At 41.7% G+C, this 19359-nt stretch overlaps 1 protein-coding gene across 1 annotated transcript; it reads right to left on the bottom strand.

Moving 5' to 3' along the window:
* Nucleotides 1-306: 306 nt before the first annotated feature.
* On the bottom strand, nt 307-10195 carry PRXL2C (peroxiredoxin like 2C). Its single transcript, XM_040450203.1, has 6 exons — nt 9820-10195; nt 9351-9419; nt 8410-8463; nt 8131-8236; nt 2958-3089; nt 307-583 (listed from the first exon to the last, which is right to left on the bottom strand). The coding sequence occupies exons 1-6, from the start codon at nt 10027-10029 to the stop codon at nt 456-458; spliced, it is 699 nt and encodes a 232-aa protein (XP_040306137.1). The 5' UTR covers nt 10030-10195; the 3' UTR covers nt 307-455.
* Between the last annotated feature and the right edge of the window lie 9164 nt (nt 10196-19359).

Genomic DNA, 19359 nt, shown 5'->3' with positions numbered 1-19359 from the left:
CAGAGCCTGGAGCCTGTTTCTGATTCTGTGTCTCCCTCTCTCTCTGCCCCTCCCCCGTTCATGCTCTGTCTCTCTCTGTCCCAAAAATAAATAAACGTTGAAAAAAAAAAAAAAAGAATGAGGGCCAATAAAAACTTTCATTGAATGGATATACCATAATGTAAAATAAAAAATGGTATTTCTAATTTTATAGCTTTTAAAGTTTTATTTTATATAAATAAAATTTTATTTTACATAAAACTTTAAAAGCTATAGAATTATAAATATATATAACATTTTTGACAACTGATGCCTCTCAGTATGTAGTTCAACTAGTACGTGGTCTCTTTATGTTTTCATAACTCCTCAAAGGCTGGGAAAAGCCAACAAGTGAGACACTGCACAAGGATACCACATCTGAACATTTCAGGTCATATCCCAAGGGTCCATTCGAAAGTGATAAAGAGTCTACACCATCACACATGGATAACTGAAGATCTGCTTGTAAAGTCCACATGCTGAACTCCTACAAGCTGTAAAACAGAGTTGATGGGTTTGTGATCCAACCTATTTCTATCACGGTGTATAAAATGGATGTTGTTACCTAGAAGAGAGTAAGAATAAAAGGCAGAGGTTGGCATATAGTATTATTCATTAGATTTATTGCTTATTAGAATAAAGGAAGCAAAAGCAACTTTTAATTAATCCTAAGGGAAAAATTAATTGCCTGGAGTTCATAATATTCTCTATATAATGCTGTAATAATTTTTAATTAAGGTAATAAAGGATGAAAAGGATTATGGTTAAATAAGAGTGATACTTAATGTTTTATGAGATCTAAGGGGAAATATTCTTAAATTATAACCTCTGTTAGGTTTTATTAGATGTAATTAAATAAAATGTCCTGTCAAACAGACAGGAACAATACAGAACACAGATATCAAATGGAAAATCACATCTGTTTCTTAAATGTAATAATGGAATAAATCACTTGCTTAAAAAAAAATTCACTCTCAAACACTGATTTAATAGGCTATCTGCATTATAACCAGAGACCAAAAGAGGCTGAAAAGCAGGGCATTGAGACTGTTAAGACCTCCACAACAAACCTTTTATCTGCTCAAATAAAAAAAACCCCGTAATTTATAGGTCTAGATCTTTTTACTTTGATTCTTAGACTCAAAGCCAGATGTTGAACTTAAAACATTAGATTAGCTTTTTTTATTTCAACCTACAGATGAAATTCTATAATTCTTTGCATGTGTTTTTTCTTTTCAAATTTTTATTTAAATTCTAGTTAGTTAACATATAGTACAATATTGGTTTCAGGAGTAGAATTCAGTGGTTCATCACTTACATACAACACCCAGTGCTCATCACAAGTGCCTTCCTTAATACCCATCACCCATCTAGTCCATCTGCCCCCCCCACCTTCCTCCATCAACCCTCATGATTAATTATAAGAGGCATGTTCTCTGCATTATACTTAACTGTTGTCTATAGTATCACTGTAGATTTAATATCATGAATTGGCTTATTATCAAATAAGGCAAAATGAAATACTGGGTTAACTGTGATAGATTTGTGTAAATAAGTATACCCAGCTCTTTCCTTAGAGGAGCTACACTCCTTCCGGCAGAGTATCAAAATATTCTCTTTATTGAGTATGTTCCAGTGATGAACTCTGTGTGCTCATCACTCTTACACACCTGAACATGTGGTCACATGATACTGAGACAATGGAGATGAGGGGCTCACAACAGGTTGGACGATGGAAACAAGCCATCCAAAACTATGGCTCAATGTCATTGAGGATAATCTATAGGACTCAGTCTCATAAAACAGGGCTTCTCTTCTGTCTGGTCTAACTGGTGTAAATTCACAAGAGAGGGAAAGAAATTGAATGACAGGTTTTAGCTAGCTAAAGTACTCTAACTGCAGAAAGCCAAAAAGCCATAATGTTTGGTCAAAAGCCTCCTTCTAAAGACTTTTAGACATCTGGAGTTTATTAAAGTAAAATTTTATAACTTCTAGAAGCTATGCTCACTATTGTGGGCAGTTTCAAAGAGGAAGAACTAAGAAAAATCTACTTAGTGCCTGTCCCTGACTACAATACTTGAACATGATAGAGATCCAGTGGTCAACCAGTTAGCAATGTGGAGCCAAAGAAATTTCAGGTATTCCAATCAATAAAGCTACTAAAACTATGTGGCTTACAGTAGTTGTTACTGAATGAGCTGACTTGCCTTCTGACACTAAGCAAGTCTTCTAGCCTTATTAGATATAAGTAACTGGATTGATTCTTCTATTGACGCCCCCTCCCCCCCCTCAAAAAAAAAGGCAGGGTGGGGGGAAAGCTTGAGGATTTTCTCTTATGTGGAAATGTTCACTTCCATGAACTTCTTATTTTATTTATTTTTATTTATTTTTTAAGAGAGAGAGAATATGCACAAGCTGGGAGAGGGGCTGGGGGAGGAGGGCGGGGGGGACAGAGAGAGAGAGAGAGATTGAGAGAGAGAGAGAGAGAGAGAGAGAGAGAGAGAATCTTAAGCAGGTTCCACGCTCAGTGCAGACCCCAATGCGGGGCTCAGTCCCACAATCTTGGGACTACAACCTGAGCCGAAGTCAAGAGTCAGACATTCAACTGTCTGGACCACCCAAGTGCCCCTCCATGAACTTTTTAAACAGTTTTATAGCCATATACAATTCACCAAACCACCACTGACTTTCCTATCTCAAATACTGAAATCACTCAGGCACAGAATGATGGGCACATTACATCCAATAAACAGACACAAAATACACAGAAGCCTTTAAAAACAAAAGATGCCCCCTGCCCCTACAAGCACAGAATGGTGACTATTACAATGTCAAATTGCCATTTTTACATGGTATCTATTTTATGAAGAAACTGGGTGGCCTCTTAACTTCTAAAAGGCACAAAAAGCATACTACTGGAATTGCACTTTGATGCTTACCTGGACCTAAAATGAGGGTTCCACCTTGCTGAGCAGGGTCTCCTTGAAAATCAAAAAGAGGGCCAGTCACTGCCCTCCACAGGCTCTGAATGCTTCCCGAGAGTACATTTGATTTTATATGGGGACTCTTTCCTGAAATATTGGGAATTGTCTTTAGATATTATCATTTTATGTTCAATTAGATATCAGAAGATAATGTTAGTACTTGTGTAAAACATTCACTCTCTCTTTCTGAAGTATAGTTGACACAGAATGTACATTAGCTTGGGGTATATAACAGCAATTCCATAGCTCTGTAGTTGGGCTGTGCTCACTACAAGTGTAGCTGCCATCTGTCATCATCCAAAGCGATTGAAATACCACTGACAATATTCCCTATGTTGTACCTTTCATTGCTATGACTTATTAATTCCATAACTGGTAGCCTGTACGTCCCAGTCCCCTTCACCCACTTTTGCCCATCCCCCTCTAAAACATTCTCTTTCTTTTTTTTTTTTAATTTTTTTTAACGTTTATTTATTTTTGAGACAGAGAAAGACAGAGCATGAACAGGGGAGGGGCAGAGAGAGAGGGAGACACAGAATCAGAAACAGGCTCCAGGCTCTGAGCCATCAGCCCAGAGCCCGACGCGGGGCTCAAACTCACGGACCGCGAGATCCTGACCTGAGCCAAAGTCGGACGCTTAACCGACTGAGCCACCCAGGTGTCCCTAAAACATTCTCTTTCTTGTGTGTTATCTTACTTTCAAGTTGTCTTTTTTTCTTCCTTCAAGGAAAGGTTTCTCAGCCTTTCACTATTGACATTTTGGAGCACACAAGTCTTTGTCCTGTGTAACGTACGATGTTCAGCAGCATCACTGCCCTGTGCACCCACTAGATGCCATAGCACCATTCACCAAGTTGTGACAACCAAAAATGTCTTCACACAATACCAAATGTCCCCTGATCGAGAACTACTACTTTAAAGGAAGAAGTCATGATATATCCCAATGCCACAGAAGAATGTCAGCTACAGACTTCTCAAATTGGTACTGCTTTCCCTTTTCTCTTTAAAGGTTTTATTTTTAAGTAATCTCCACACTCAACATGGAGCTCGAACTCATAACCCCGAGATCAAGAGTCACATGCTCTACTGACTGAGCTGGCCAGGCGCCCCAGTGCTTTCCCTTTTAATACCCCATTTATCCTCTTTTGAGTCTCTCACCTACTATAAGTAACTACACTCCTTTTCAAGAGACACTGTGGCACAGACTATTATATGCTGGCAAAACCCATTTCCTTTTTCTGGGCCCACAGCTAAATTTCCTGGCAGTTTCGTATGGCCACGTGACTATGTTCTAACCCCTGAATAAAATGATTTGGGCCATTTCCAGGCCAACTCCTTAAAACCTCCCACAAGTGATTCTCCATATTCCCTCTACCTTCTTGGAAGCCTTGGGTTGAAAATGACAGAGCCACAAGATGGAAGAGGCCTCAGTCCTTCCTACTGTGTTCCTGTTGGTATTGCTGCTTGGAGGAGAGACATCTGAATAGATACACCCATCTTGAAATTACCAGAAAAAGAACTAATCTTCTACTGTGTTATGCTACTGAGACTTTGGGAGTTCTCTGTAACAACAGCTACTCCAGCCACCTTTCCATCTCTCCTTGGCTGTCAGTTTTTCAGTCTCCTTCCCCACTGTGACTAATACTTCCCTTCCACTCCCACTGAGTAAAGGGACTCAGTCTCTTTACCCTTCTTGTAACTTATCTTTCTCCTATCCTTGCCTTTTATGTTTTGTTTTTGGCTTATTATTTACACTGCCTTTGACCTGCCTGAATTCCTAGTATTTCCAAATACCTATTATTTCCCTTCATCTCTACGACTCTTTTATTTGTTTCATGTTTCCATTATGATGGACACTGATGTTACCAAAAAACAAATACAGGCTCATTAGCTTAGAGACATGAGTAAAAGACTGGTTTACTGGTTTATAGGATTCTCTATCTAAAATAAATATTCAGAAATCCAAACTATTTCTTCAGGTCCAAAGATGGGGTCATTTAATATTTCTGAAACTTTAGAAATTCAGTTGAAGGAGATTCCATGACCTAGAATTCGACAGTCTTTGCTTCAAACACGATCTAATGTTGCCCATTTGAATTTAGTTCATATGTATAAAACTCCTGTTTTTCAGTCTTCTACAAACCCATTATTTCCTGGCATGTAAGGGCTTTATTTTCTTATTTTGTCTTTATAAAATGTCCATTAATTTAAAATTATAATCTTTTTTTTTTTTTAACGTTTATTTATTTTTGAGACAGAGAGAGACAGAGCATGAATGGGGGAGGGTCAGAGAGAGGGAGACGCAGAATCCGAAACAGGCTCCAGGCTCTGAGCTGTCAGCACAGAGCCCAACACGGGGCTCGAACTCACGGACCGTGAGATCATGACCTGAGCTGAAGTCGGACGCTTAACCGACTGAGCCACCCAGGCGCCCCTTAAAATTATAATCTAATTTTTTAGTGTCTTAATTTCCAAGTAGGACTATTCTGAGACTTATGCTTTTTCAGAGAGGAACTTGTAAAAGATGATCTTATGAGAAAATAATGCTTTCTGGTTGGAAATACAGTACTTTAACACAGGTCAGAAGAGTTTAAAAGATTTAAATATACCTTATCTAATAACTACAAGCATAAGTTTTGTTTCAAATTCATCTGTTTTCTTTTCAATTCTGCATTTTTATTGTGCCTGCGAATGGTGAGGTGTTACTAAGATGAAGCTCACAGTTTAGATCTAAAGTGCTAAATGATAAACAGAACTTACACACACTGGGACTATTATAACACAGAAAACAGTCTACCAATAAGTAAGGCTCACAATCTATACATTGCAATTTCCTATACCAAGGAGAAAAAAGGAAATAGTAAACTCTGTTTATGATAGCTCATTATTAGTTTTAATAAAATTTAGGTTGCTTTTTTGAAAAAACATCAGTAAAGCAATCGTATCAACTCTATGTCATAAATAGCTCCTGACCCATCCCCTCCTCTTCATCTCCATTTTCTGCCCGAGCACTTCTTTCTAGTCTATTGCTACACCCTACTATAACTGTATCAGTGGCTCTGGCTCGGCAAGTTCTAAATACTCCACCACAATGGACACATGGCTATCACTTCTCTACCTAAAATGCTTGTGTGACATCCCTACTGCCTCCAGAGCAAATCCAAACTCCTTGGCTGGTCACCCCAGACTCAGTCTGAAATGGCCAACACCTGTCCCCTGGCTCAATTCCTCAACTGGCTCCTAGACTCTGGCGTGATGCAGGGATCTGCACTTCTCCAAGGGCCACAGTTTTTCATGCCCATGTGCTTTTGCATGTGCTTTCTGTCAGCAGCACCCTTCTCCAGACTCATCTCACCCAGCTAACTCCTTTAAGAGTAGGCTTACGGGGCGGGGCGCCTGGGTGGCTCAGTTGGTTAAGTGTCCAACTTGAGCTCAGGTCATGATCTTGCAGATCACAAATTTGAGCCCCGCATCTGGCTCTGTGCTGACAGCTCGGAGCCCGAAGCCTGCTTTGGATTTTGTGTCTCCCTCTCTCTCTGCCCCTCCCCTGCTCGTGCTCTGTCTGTCTCTCTCTCTCAAAAATAAATAAGCATTAAAAAAAAAATTGAAAAAGAAAAAAGAGTGGGCTTAGGTGACACCTCCTCGGGAGAAGCCTTCCCAGATTCTTCTCTGCCCTCACATTTCTGGTAATGATTTTCTCCTTACATGTTTTCTAGTACAAGCCCTTAAATTGTAATCAGCTGTTCGCTTCTGTTTCCTAGAGAAGAGTATGAGTTTCAGGATGGCAGGGGCTGTTTATCACTGTTCTTCTGGGAGCATCCACCAAAGTGGGGATTACTGACAAGAGCGCAACAATATTTTTTGAGAGTGAATGATTTGAGTTTGAGTTCTCTCATTTGGCATTTTTTTTTAATTAAAAAAAATTTTTTTATCGATTTTTGAGAGAAAGAAAGAGAGAACAGGGGAAGGGCAGAGAGAGAGGGGAGACATAGAATCTGAAGCAGGCTCCAGGTTCTGAGCTGTCAGCACAGAGCCCAACGGGGGGCTTGAACTCACGACCACGAGATCATGACCTGAGCCAAAGTTGGACACTTAACTGACTGAGCCACCCAGGCACCCCTTCTCATTTGGCATTTTAGAAGCCACATTCTTTCCACCTAAAACACACAGCAATGGTTCACCTAAAGCTGATGAAGCTCTGTTAATTATAAAGAATTGTGCTAAGGGCAGGGAATATGGACCACATAACAATGAATAAAATTTCAAATTCTTCAAATAACCATAGTATCTGCACACCTTAATCACTAATAGAGTATATAATAAAGTACAAGGTGCTATTAAAGTACAATGAGGGAAGCAATAACTTCTGCTTGAAGGGCCCCTTTGAGTTGGCTTCAATGAAAACAGATTTCATCAATTAAAGAACATATACTATTCAAAGCTATGGTGTTGAAGTAGCAAAATATATGAACTCAAGCAATATTATTTTTTCATTGAATTACAAAAGTAAAATGTACTTACTGTTAGGGGTGCCTGGGTGGCTCAGTCAGTTAAGCATCCAACTCTTGACTTCAGATCAGGTCATGATCTCACAGTTGGTTCAAGACATCGAAGCCCACTTCAGGCTCTGCCCTGATGGCGTGGAGCCTGCTTGGGATTCTCTCTCTCCCTCTCTCCCTACCCCTCCTCTACTCACACATGTGCTATCTCTCTCTCAAAACAAATAAACATTAAAAAAAAATGTACTCCCACTGTTAAAAGCACAAAAGACACTTTTCTAACTTCTATACCTTGGGGTAAGCATGGCAGTATCTTTTAAAACCTTTTTCATTACACACACATATACATACTCTTGATCTTTATGAAAATGGTTTTTATTTCCACAAAAACAGAATCAAACCAAAAACAGTGTTCTGCAACTTGCTTTCTTCACTCCTTTGGTACTTCACAGCTTTCTATGTCATTACACCTAGGAAATGAATCCTTGAGAATCTGGTGTATCTGGCCCACTTACTAGAATCCTAAAAACCAGCCTGATTTATGAGTTTACCATTTGTTTCTCTATGCACACATACACAAATGTAAAATACACCACCGGCATTTTCTGATGGGACATGTCATGTCTTACCTGAAGGGGCAATTTCTTCACCTCTTTTCATTCCTAATTTTTTATAAATTTCTCTCTCAGGATCAACATAGATTTCATGAGAATACCCAGTCAGTTTGCAGAAAGGCTAAAAAAAGATAATATTTGGAATTTGTATTAGTAAAAATGAGAGAGAAAAGTAATGATAACCTATCTTTATTTTTGTAAATTTAATCTACACTTAGTTGTTCAAATAAAATAATTTTTATGTCTGAAACTGATTTAATCTGTTGGTTTCGCAATTTCTGATGATACCTTTACCTCAATATGATGGTAGGATGACTGTCCAATCACTATAAGGGTGACATTTGCTTCCTTTAGGAGAAAAAAAGGACAGGTACATATTACCAGAAATTATTTATGTTTTATAAAACTCCCCCTTATTCAACTCTTTTGTTCCATTCTAATGCCACCTATACGCTTCTAGAAGAATGAAATAAACAGCAAAATTGTGTGAATCAAAATAAAGAAATGTATGCTAAAATGTTCAGTTAATTCAGTTGGTCTTTTGCCAAGAAAGAACTTCAAAATAATATAGCCAATAATTCTTTCCTCTCCCCAAAGACATACATTAAAAAAGAATAAAAATTATTGGAGGGTTTTTAAAAATTAGACAATTTTACTTTTTCACATCCCAATTACTAATGCCTGAGGGAAACAGATCTTAGTTTTATAAAGGTTGCCTAATTTTTTCACTCAAAAATTCACCTGGGGACAAACGTATATGTATCTGAAAAAAAGCGTGTATGTGGATGTCCCAGGAATGTGGAAAGCGCATCCTAACAAATACAAATGTTCACCTTTAAGATATATTAGTATTTTCGCATAGTCAACAACTATTTGCAGTGCTCTTATTACAAAAATAAAGGGAATAAAATAGCAATAATTTCTAGCATTTGTGCTTTTGGTCATTATCATTCAACATTTACAAATAAGTTACTAACATCTAAATTATTATGATTAGTACATATTAGCAGGCAGTACATAGAAAAGTAAAGCAGGACAAAAATATATCTCTAACCTCTGTCTACTTTTTGAAAGTGTTGGGAGAGATGTGCAGGAAGGTGATAATACGGGTTTGTGAGAGTCTGTTCTGGAGATGTGTCATACTCACCACACCTCGCTTCTTAATAAATGACAGGTGACTTTCACAAGGTCGCCCTGAGGCAAGGCACACTGCTGCTCACTCTCAGGAAACTTACTTGTAAGAAACTCTTGGGGATTTTGGCCAGATCTTCTACGTATTCCTTGCAGATGTAACACAGGAAATGCTGAAATCCCAACACGGCAAAAAGGGCAAGTTAGCAACTATAAAAGACCAAGTACTTTGTTACTCATGACGCCACTCGAGGTGGACAGAAAAAGGTGTGAAGGGCGCTCGAGGTGCATTAAAATTGGGCCGCACCCGCTCTTAGGCCTCGTTTGCTGGGAGAATGTACTTGGCTTGGAGGGCTATTTTTCCATTCCTATTAAAGGAAGCCAGAAGGGCAGTTCGTATTCCGGAAGCCTCTACTGACCAGCAATGGGGATGGCCACGCCCAGGGAGACCTCACTCTTGGGCCTTGAACCTTCTCAGGGACCCGATGTCCCCCAGCCGAGGCTACAGAAGCAACCTCCATCCCAGCCTGCCGCAAGGTCCCTGCTCTGGGCCGCCCCTCTGCCTGCGCTCACCCTCACGAAGACCACGATAACCCGGCGCTCCCGAAACAGCGCGCCGAACGGCACCTGCCTCCCGGAGGCGTCCAGCACAGACAGCTCGGCCACTGTTGCGGCCAGGGGCTGCCCGCGCTCGGGGCCGCTAGGGACTGCGGCCGAGGCGGCGCGGCCGCTGACCTGCCGCGTTACCGGGGCGAGGGCAAGGTGGGCCATCACGCCCAGCATCTGCCCGGCCGGCCAGGGATCGCGCCCACGGGGCTCAGGCTGATCGCATACGCTGTGCCAGACGGGTCGAGGCCGATCAGAGTGCACCCGGCAGAGCAATTCGGGACTGGGGATGGGACGCAAGGCTGGGCGGGACTCAGGGCGGAGCGGGGCAGGACGCACGGGGCGGAGCTGCGTGGGGTCCCGGCCCGCGGGGGCGACCCTCGTCGCGGCGGGGCGGGGCGCAACCCAGGTGGGGCGGAGCTGAATGAGGGGCGGGGCGGGGCGCAACCGGGGAGGGGTGGGACGGAGCTCCCGGCGGGCCGTAGGGCGGAGCACAAGGGGCGGAGCTGCGTGAGCTTCCGTCGGGCGTGGACGCTGGGTCGCGGCCCGCTGGGTGCTGGTAGACTGGAGTGTACGGGGACTGGATGGGGCGCACACCGTAGCTACGAGATGAGGCTCCGCTGGCCGCGATGCGCAGGCAAGCTTAAGCTGCACGGGTGTTTTCTGACTCAGCCACTATAGGTAGGAAGAGGGAGAGGGGTCCAGGGGAGAAACAGTTGTTTAGGAAGGACGCAGCCCCCTGCTTTGGCCGAAGTTACTTCTTACTTAGAGAACAAGTTACCAATTTAAAGAATTTTCTTCTCAGAACAGCCACATTTATGATTGAACAGACTTATTGTATTTTCCTTCTATTCCGTTTTTAACCGAGCCCCTCCTTAGTTCTGGTGTTTTGTTTTGAGGTATCATTAATACACAGTGTAATGAATACATCTTAGGTGTAGAGTTAATTTTTATTTTTAAAATAAATATTTAATTTTAACTTAATTTAATTTTTTTTTTTTAATTTTAGAGCACGCGCGGGCGTGGGAGAGGGGCAGAGGGAAAAAGAGAGAATCCCAAACAAGCTCCACACTCAGTGGAGGGCCTGATCTCAGAACCCTGGGATCATGACCTGAGCCAAAATCCGGAGTCAAAGGCTCAACCGACTGAGCTATCCAGGTGCCCCAAATCTTTAATTTTTAATTTAAAGATTGCCAACATTTTATCATGGATATTTTATTTTTTTATTAAAAAATGTTTTTGTACTGAATTGGGTTTTTATTACAACTATTATTTGTATACACATGGCGAAATGACATAAGTCATTACATAATTTGACATGCAATTATTAAATATAAAATGCAAAATTATTTTTGACATTTATTTCTTAAGGACATGAATGGGCTTTTCCCCCGATTCTTGTATCTGTGAATAAATATTACTCATTTTGCTAATAGCATTCTGCTCAGCATAAACGATGCCACCATAAGATTTAAAATACACATCTCTTGATTTATGTTTATGCATTTTTGTTGAGTATATACCCAGGAGAATAATGATTGGGTCATTGGATGTGCATTTCTTCTTTTTTATTTCTGACCATGATTAAACAAGGAGTTTTTATTTATTTATTTAATTTTTTATTAAGTTTTTAATTTCAGTTTCCGGTGTACGTATCTTGGATATTTTACAAAACGCTCAAAAAATTGAAAGAATTGTGCAGTGAACACTCCTGGGTCCACCATCTAGTTTCTATCGATAATGTTTTACTCTGTCACTTTTCTGCCAGAGTCCAGCCCCAGCAGGTCCAGGGGTTCCTGAAGGATGAATGGCGTCGGCGAAAATAACAAATGGACACAGACAATAGCAGTGTGTTAGATAGGCCGCTTTATTGTGGCAAGCATGGCATTGTATTTGTTAGCAAATTCCTTATAGCATGTGTCATCTATGCTTTCTGGCATTACCTAATTCTTTTTTTTTTTTTTTTTCAACATTTATTTATTTTTGGGACAGAGAGAGACAGAGCATGAACGGGTAAGGGGCAGAGAGAGAGGGAGACACAGAATCGGAAACAGGCTCCAGGCTCTGAGCCATCAGCCCAGAGCCTGACGCGGGGCTCGAACTCCCGGACCGCGAGATCGTGACCTGGCTGAAGTCGGACGCTTAACCGACTGCGCCACCCAGGAGCCCCTGGCATTACCTAATTCTAAAAATGTTCTTTTGTGTTATCATCCGTTAAGGAACAACATAGTTATTTTCTTGTAACATTTTCTCTTGCCCTTTCAAGGTCATCTAGCTCTCAACACCTCAAGTGGAACCTTTACAGGGACATGACTTCTTAATTGTTCCTTTGAACCATCTGGGATACAAGGAACAAAAGTATTCGCTTTGGTCTGGGGTGCCCAGAGGGAGGAAAGAGGGCCCTGGGAACCCATGCCTTATGTGCTCCCAGAGAGACAATGTATACCTAGGAACTAATGAACCATTCTGTACCTTAACCCACCAGGTCCAGATATGCTCTGGAATGCCTTCTGGCGGCCAAGTGGGCCTGGGGGTTGGAGTAACTTGTATCCATAGATACATTCCTTTGTTAACGGAATTGGGGATTTCGAACCCATTTGTTCCCCTCCTTGGCTGGGAAATATATGGGGCTATCCTTCCTTTAGGTAGAGGAGTCTTTATAGGGGGTGGCAAAGGCTGGATGTAGGGCCACTAATTTCCCTGCGGAATCTTCTTTCTTTCCCCAATGGTTTTTTTGCCCGAGGGGCCTGTCATGGGCAATTCCCCAATCAACAAATCCCCATGTACTTTCATTGGTAGGGAGGCTGCCCTGACCATCTCTAAGGCCAAATTACATAAAAGCAGGAATACAAGAAGCTTCACTTTTGGTGGGCCGCCATGCAGTCCCGATCCGTCCACCGCCTGGGCCCTGCCATCAGGCTGGTTGGATAGCTTGGCTTCTGGCACTTTTCTGTGCATCTCTGCACAGTCAAATGAGTTTTGGCTGATTGTCCACCCCTGTTATTCACATCCCTATGAAAATATGGAAATTTTTCATCACTGGAACAAACTCCTTTAATTCTACTTTGTGTGTGTGCGTGTGTGTGCAAGGTAGTGATTTAAGTATTTTAAGTCATAGAACAAAGTAGGTTTGCAGCAATTTTTGCAAGTGCCACAGACAAGAAGAAGCTAAGATGCATAGGTTCAACTTCTTTTGGTAAGACCACCAATTTTTTTATTATTAATTTTTGTATTTGAGTGTTGTGTTGACACACAATGTTACCATTAGCTGCAGGTGTAAACATGGTGCTTCAACAAGTTTAAACATTATGCTATGCTTACCACAAGTGTAGCTACCATCTGGCACCATATAACACTATTATAATATTGACTGTATTCCTTATGCTGTGCCTTTTATTCCTGTGACTTCTTTATTTCGTAGCTGGAAACCTGTATCTCTCTCTCCCTTTCACCTGTTTTGCCCATCTACTCCCCATCCCCTCTGGCAACCATGAGTTTGTTTTCTGTGTTTACAGGTCTGATTCTGCTTATTTATTTGTTTGTTTTGTTGTTTTTTTTTTTTTTAGATTCCACAGTGAGTGAAATCGTATGGTATTTGTTTTTCTCAGTCTGACTATTTCACTTAGCATAATACAGTAAAACCTTGATTTGTGAACATAATTCATTCTGGAAACACGCTTGTAATGCAAAGCACTTGTATATCAAAGAAAATTCCCCCATAAGAAATAATGGAAACTCAGATGATTCGTTCCACAACCCAAAAATATTTATATAAAAATGATCACAAGGGGTGCCTGGGTGGCTCAGTTGGTTAAGTGTCCGACTTTAGCTCAGGTCATGGTCTCACAATTCGTGGGTTCGAGCCCCTCATCGGGCTCTGTGCTGACAGCTCAGAGCCTGGAGCCTACTTCAGATTCTGTCTCTCTCTTTCTCTGCCCCTCCCTCCTCACACTCTGTCTCAAAAATGAATAAATGTTAAAAAACTTAAATAAAAATAAAAATGATCAGAATACTGTAATACAATACAAAATATGAAGAAAAAATAACCTGCACTTACCTTTGAAAACTTTCCTGGTTCATGTGAAGGAGACGAGAGAGGAGGGTTGTTGTGTAGGAAGACTTTCACTCTCACTAATGGAATCTTTGCTGTCTTTTGGCTCAATGGTATCTTTTTCTTTTCATGCAACTTTAACAAGGAACCTATCCAATGACACTTGCTTTTGCCTCCTTTTGAGGATTTCACAGAAATGTGACCTTGCATTGTTGTTAAACAGATTCATTGCTTGCACACTGCTACAGCCTTATTCGGGTGGTGCTTTTCTACAAAATTTTGCATTGTTTCCCACATTTTACACATCTCCCTAATTTCATTTGAAGTGAGAGATTCCTCCACCTTTTTCTCCTCCTCCTCTGCAGACAAGACACAGACTTAGACTTCTTATGAAATCTTGCAATTCCATCTACTTGCATACCTCATTTGTACTTTGTGATGTCTTTCTTCCACTGTAATCATCCCCTTCTTTTTAAAAAAATTTTTTTATTAATGTTTATTTATTTTTGAGAGAGACAGAGTGCGAATGTGGGAGGGGCAGAGAGAGAGGGAGATACAGAATTCGAAGCAGGCTCCAGGCTCTGAGCTGTCAGCACAGAGCCTGATGTGGGGCTTGAACTCACAAACTGTGAGATCATGACCCGAGCCAAAGTCAGACACTCAACCGGCTGAGCCACCCAGGTGCCCCTCATCCTGTTCTTCTTACCGCCTTTCTTTTCCACCTTTTTCTGCATGGGGGTCATTGTATATGCTCACACGGATGTTGACTACAGTACAGTATTAAGAAATTCTTGTCATATACCATATTTAATGTAACTGGCAATAAGGCAGCAGAAGAAAGGATCTTTTTCTGCAGGCAGCCTGACCTAGAATGAAGCAAAGCATTCCTAAACTTACTCTTGTATGGAAAAGCAAAGGACTGTCCATTGGTGCTTTGAAGTGACAAAAATACGCTAGTTAGTGTCAGTTGTGGGCACCTCCCACTGTTCTGAAAAATCACTGATTTCTGCCAAACACTGAGGCCTGAGACAGAGAATCTGAGCATGGGAGACAATCATCCACAATCCCACAGCAAAAGAGAGAGAGAGAGAGAAGGACCATTGACTCAGTAGTGATCACGTGACATTCGGAGTCATGTACTGCTATTGCAAGACATCACTCCTTTATCAAGTTAAAATGTATTAGAAATGTTTGCTCATCTTGAGGAACACTCGCACAACAAGTTATTCACAATCCAGGGTTTTACTGTGCTGTTTAGGTTCATCCATGTCACAAATGGTATGATCTTGTTCTTTTTATGATTGCATAATACTTCTCTGTATGTGTGTGTTTTACTTTTCAAGAGTTGGTATGATAAACCTATCTTAGGGGGCACCTGGAAGGCACAGTCAGTAGTCAGTATAGCATGCCACTCTTGATCTCCGGGCCTTTGAGTTCAAGCCCCACATTGGGTGTAGAGCCTACTTTAAATAGATAGATAGATAGATAGATAGATAGATAGATAGATAGATAGATAAACCTATTTTAGAAATGTACTAGATAGAATAGGGGCACCTGGGTGGCTCAATCAGTTAAGTGTCTGACTTCGGCTCAGGTCATAGTCTCACAGTTTGTGAGCTCGAGCCCGTGTTGGGCTCTGTGCTGACCCTGGAGCCTGCTTTGGATTCTGTGTCTCCCTCTCTCTCTGCCCCTCCCCTGCTCACACGGTCTCTCTCTCTCTCTCTCTCTCTCTCAAAAATAAGTAAAACATTAACAAAAAAATAAAAAGACATGTTCTAAATGTTTCAAGATTACCTCCCCCCCCCCCCAGATGTTTTTTAAGTAAAAAACAGACTCCTCGAGTGAGACAACCCATCTGAGTGTGTAAAAGGGCTGGGAGGGATGAGGACGATGGAGTTAGATGACTTGGCATCAGTTTTGTAGAAGTCTCTACCAGTGTGAAAATGAGTAAAGGACACCTCATTTAAAATGAAGTATGGAAAAAACAATAATAAAATGGAGTTCAGAAGCCATGAAGGGGAAATTTTCATGCAGATGCCACTCCTTGCAGCCTGTACAACCAGCAGGAAGAAGGAAGATAAGAATTATCTTGACAAGAGAGGGCATGTTTCACTTACGAGTTTATCTCCTGCTTTTAAGATAAAGGAAGATCCCATGGGGGCACCTGGGTGGCTCAGTCAGTTAAGTGGCTGACTTCGGCTCAGGTCATGATCTCGCGGTCCGTGAGTTCAAGCCCCACGTCGGACTCTGTGCTGACAGCTCAGAGCCTGAAGCCTGTTTCAGATTCTGTGTCTCCCTCTCTCTGACCCTCCCCCATTCATGCTCTGTCTCTTTCTGCCTCAAAAATAAATAAACGTTAAAAAAAAAAAAGATAAAGGAAGGTCCCTCTCTTCCCAGCAACATGCTAACTACTGCTTGTGGCCAGTGAGAAACCACCACAGCTGCAGACTCTTATTCTTCTCCAGTGAACTTTTGTTCAAAACAAATCTCCCAAATTTTCCCAAAGGCCTAATAAAAGCTGGACTTCCCTTTGTTTCTTCATACTTGCCTGTGGTTTGCCATAGTTTGTCCCAAATTGCAGTCCCTTTGCTATTGCCAAATAAATTCATTTTGCTGATAAAATAACTGGTTGTTTTATTTTTAAGGTTGATACCAGGTAGTCTTTTAGGCCTGCTTCTAGTTCCACCCTAATTTCTCCTAAGGCAGGCTGTATGTAGGCAGGCATAGGGGAATTTAGGAATTTCTGCAGCCTCTAGGAGACCCCGTTGGCCCCAGACTTGGGGGTTAATCTTGTACTGGGGTTTCTCATAGTTGGTGACCATGTGTCCAGAACTCCTGGGATGGGGCCAGATAACAGACTTCGTCTTTATAAGTTCACCCGCCTTTGTATCTGGATTTGCAATTCAGAAAATGTGATCCTCTATTATATTTGTCTAGTTGAAGCCCTTTAGAGTCACCCATATCCTGGACAGAGTGCTAGTGAGGTATATGTGACTAGTGTCTGCCACAAAGTGTGGGAGAAACTGATCCTGTATCCTCTGGCTTGCAGCTGTGTGATGTATACGTTATTGGACACATATTTAAGTGCTTTGTTTGAGAAACCTGCAGTGGGTTTAGACATTTTAAAGCATAGATCTGTTGCTAAATCAAGAAATAGGTGTTGGGGTGCCACAGTGTACTTACACAGTATGTACAGCAGGATATTTTAAATATTTGAGGAAATGGGTCATCTGTCTGACATCTTGCCTGTAAGTAGAGATAGTAAAGATGGTTCATGATTTGACGTTTCTTTTCTACTGCATTTCTTTGAATGACATCATATCTTTGCAAAGCTGGGTTTTCAACAGCTGTGATAAAAATCTGGAACCACACAAAAATTACTGTGGAACAGGAAACCAGGGTGGTGGTGTCCAATCTGATTTCAAGGATTGAGGAGTTGTATAGTGCCCAACAGGCACACATCCTGGAATGAAATAAAAATGTGACATTTTCTTTTCATTTGTAGCTTTATCTTCAAACAGCGATTAGGTTGTTAAAATATAAATACTTATTAAGTTGTTTGGACCCTACTTTTTTTTTTTAATAACTTTTAAATATTTATTTATTTTTAGAGGGAAAGAAGGAGAGACAGAGAATCCCAAGCAGGCTCTTTGTGTCAGCTCAGAGCCCGATGTGGGGCTCAAACCCCTAAACCGTGAGATCATGAACTAAGCCGAAATCAAAAGTTGGTTGCTTAGCTGGCTGAGCCACCTAGGTGCTCTGGACCTAACTTCTTCTTCTTTTTTTTTTTTTTTTTTTTTTTTTTAATTTTATTTTTTTTAACGTTTATTTATTTCTGAGACAGAGAGAGAGAGACAGAGCATGAACAGGGGAGGGTCAGAGAGAGGGAGACACAGAATCTGAAACAGGCTCCAGGCTCTGAGCTGTCAGCACAGAGCCCGACGCGGGGCTCGAACTCACAGACCGCGAGATCATGACCTGAGCCGAAGTCGGCCGCTTAACTGACTGAGCCACCCAGGCGCCCCTCTGGACCTAACTTCTAAACGAAGGGAACTGACAGGAATTTCTGTTGCCCTAAAGGTGCTGTGAGCCGAGTGTTTGGGAACCTCTAAATGAGATGGTAAGCTCCTTGCCTTCTGCAGCACTGTACTATCTTCACAGACCGACATGAGGCCTGGCACATAGTAGGCCTCGGTGAGTATTGTTTGGGGAATGCATGGAATAGGTGAGAAATGGTGGTGCCAGGAAAGCTCAGCCAGCCAGTGTGCAGTGAGTATGAGTGGGAGCAGGGCAATCAGTGCTTCACAGGTCTGGTGTTTCCCACTGGTTGAAACAGGCAGGACAGAGCTCAGAGAACACATCCAACGCAGTCTGGCCAGTCCACAGAAACCTGTCCACCTAACACCCAGCCAGTTCTATTTCCGCTTAGATTATTCCAGAGATGGGCCTCACCTGACTGTAGATGTTCAGGTTTCCTTGGCTTAGTTGCTAACCACTGACTCTAACAAGAATTTTCACACTGATCATCCCAATAGCTATCAGAAGTCCCCAAAACTGCCTGGTTGGACTCAAGTATGTTAATTATCAACTATTTTAGCCCACCTAGAGAACCCTAACCTGCTACCTTCTGGTTATTTGGTGCACTGCACACTTCAGTATTTTTAAGCATTTGTTACAATTAGGATTAAATAAGTATTTGTTTCTTTTCCATTTCTTTCTTTTTTTTTTTTAATTTTTTTTAACGTTTATTTTTGAGACAGAGAGAGACAGAGCATGAATGGGGGAGGGTCAGAGAGAGAGGGAGACACAGAATCTGAAACAGGCTCCAGGCTCTGAGCTGTCAGCACAGAGCCCGACGTGGGGCTCGAACTCACAGACCACGAGATCATGACCTGAGCCGAAGTCGGACGCTTAACCGACTGAGCCACCCAGGCACCCCATCTTTTCCATTTCTTAAGTAGACTATAAACTCCCTGAAAAAAAGTCCATGTCTACTTTGTTCTATCTCTAAAGTCTATCACAGAGAAAGTACCCAAGAAATATTCATGAATGCATGAACTTCCTTTTGCTTGTCTTTAAGTCTTCCTCTTGCACGCACTTCTTCCTCCACCTATCCTCCCCTCTCCCCAGTTTCTCTTTTCCTTCTCCCCAAGCACACCTGGCTGAGTGCTGTGACTGTACCTTGGTCTGAAAATAGTGCATTATTGGTTTATTCATCTCTGCTGCTGTCACTAATGCACCTTGGTTTTTCTGAAGCAAGGAATGTAGTTCCCAAGAGGTTAATTCCTCAAGAAGTAACTCAGGGGTGTCTGTCTGGCTCAGTTGGAGGCGCATGTGACTCTTGATCTCGGGGTGGTGTGTTTGACTTGGGTGTGGAGATTACTAAAAAGGAAAAGGAAAGAAAGAAATAGGAAGGAAGGAAGGAAGGAAGGAAGGAAGGAAGGAAGGAAGGAAGG

This window comes from Herpailurus yagouaroundi, unplaced genomic scaffold, assembly GCF_014898765.1.
Source record: "Herpailurus yagouaroundi ecotype Mexico unplaced genomic scaffold, PumYag 201, whole genome shotgun sequence".
NCBI classification, from domain to species: domain Eukaryota; kingdom Metazoa; phylum Chordata; class Mammalia; order Carnivora; family Felidae; genus Herpailurus; species Herpailurus yagouaroundi.
The sequence above is the reverse complement of the archived record's forward strand: the minus strand, read 5'-3'. Positions and strand labels throughout refer to the sequence as shown.

What these genes read in the sequence shown, in the direction of transcription:
- PRXL2C (XM_040450203.1), bottom strand. Translation starts at nt 10,029, where the DNA reads ATGCTGGGCGTGATGGCCCACCTTGCCCTCGCCCCGGTAACGCGGCAG. An exon ending in TCCCCAAGAGTTTCTTACAA is followed by an intron (nt 8,464 to 9,350) that starts GTAAGTTTCCTG and finishes TTTCTCCTAAAG; the next exon opens with GAAGCAAATGTCACCCTTAT. An exon ending in AACCCTCATTTTAGGTCCAG is followed by an intron (nt 584 to 2,957) that starts GTAAGCATCAAA and finishes ACTCTCTTCTAG; the next exon opens with GTAACAACATCCATTTTATA.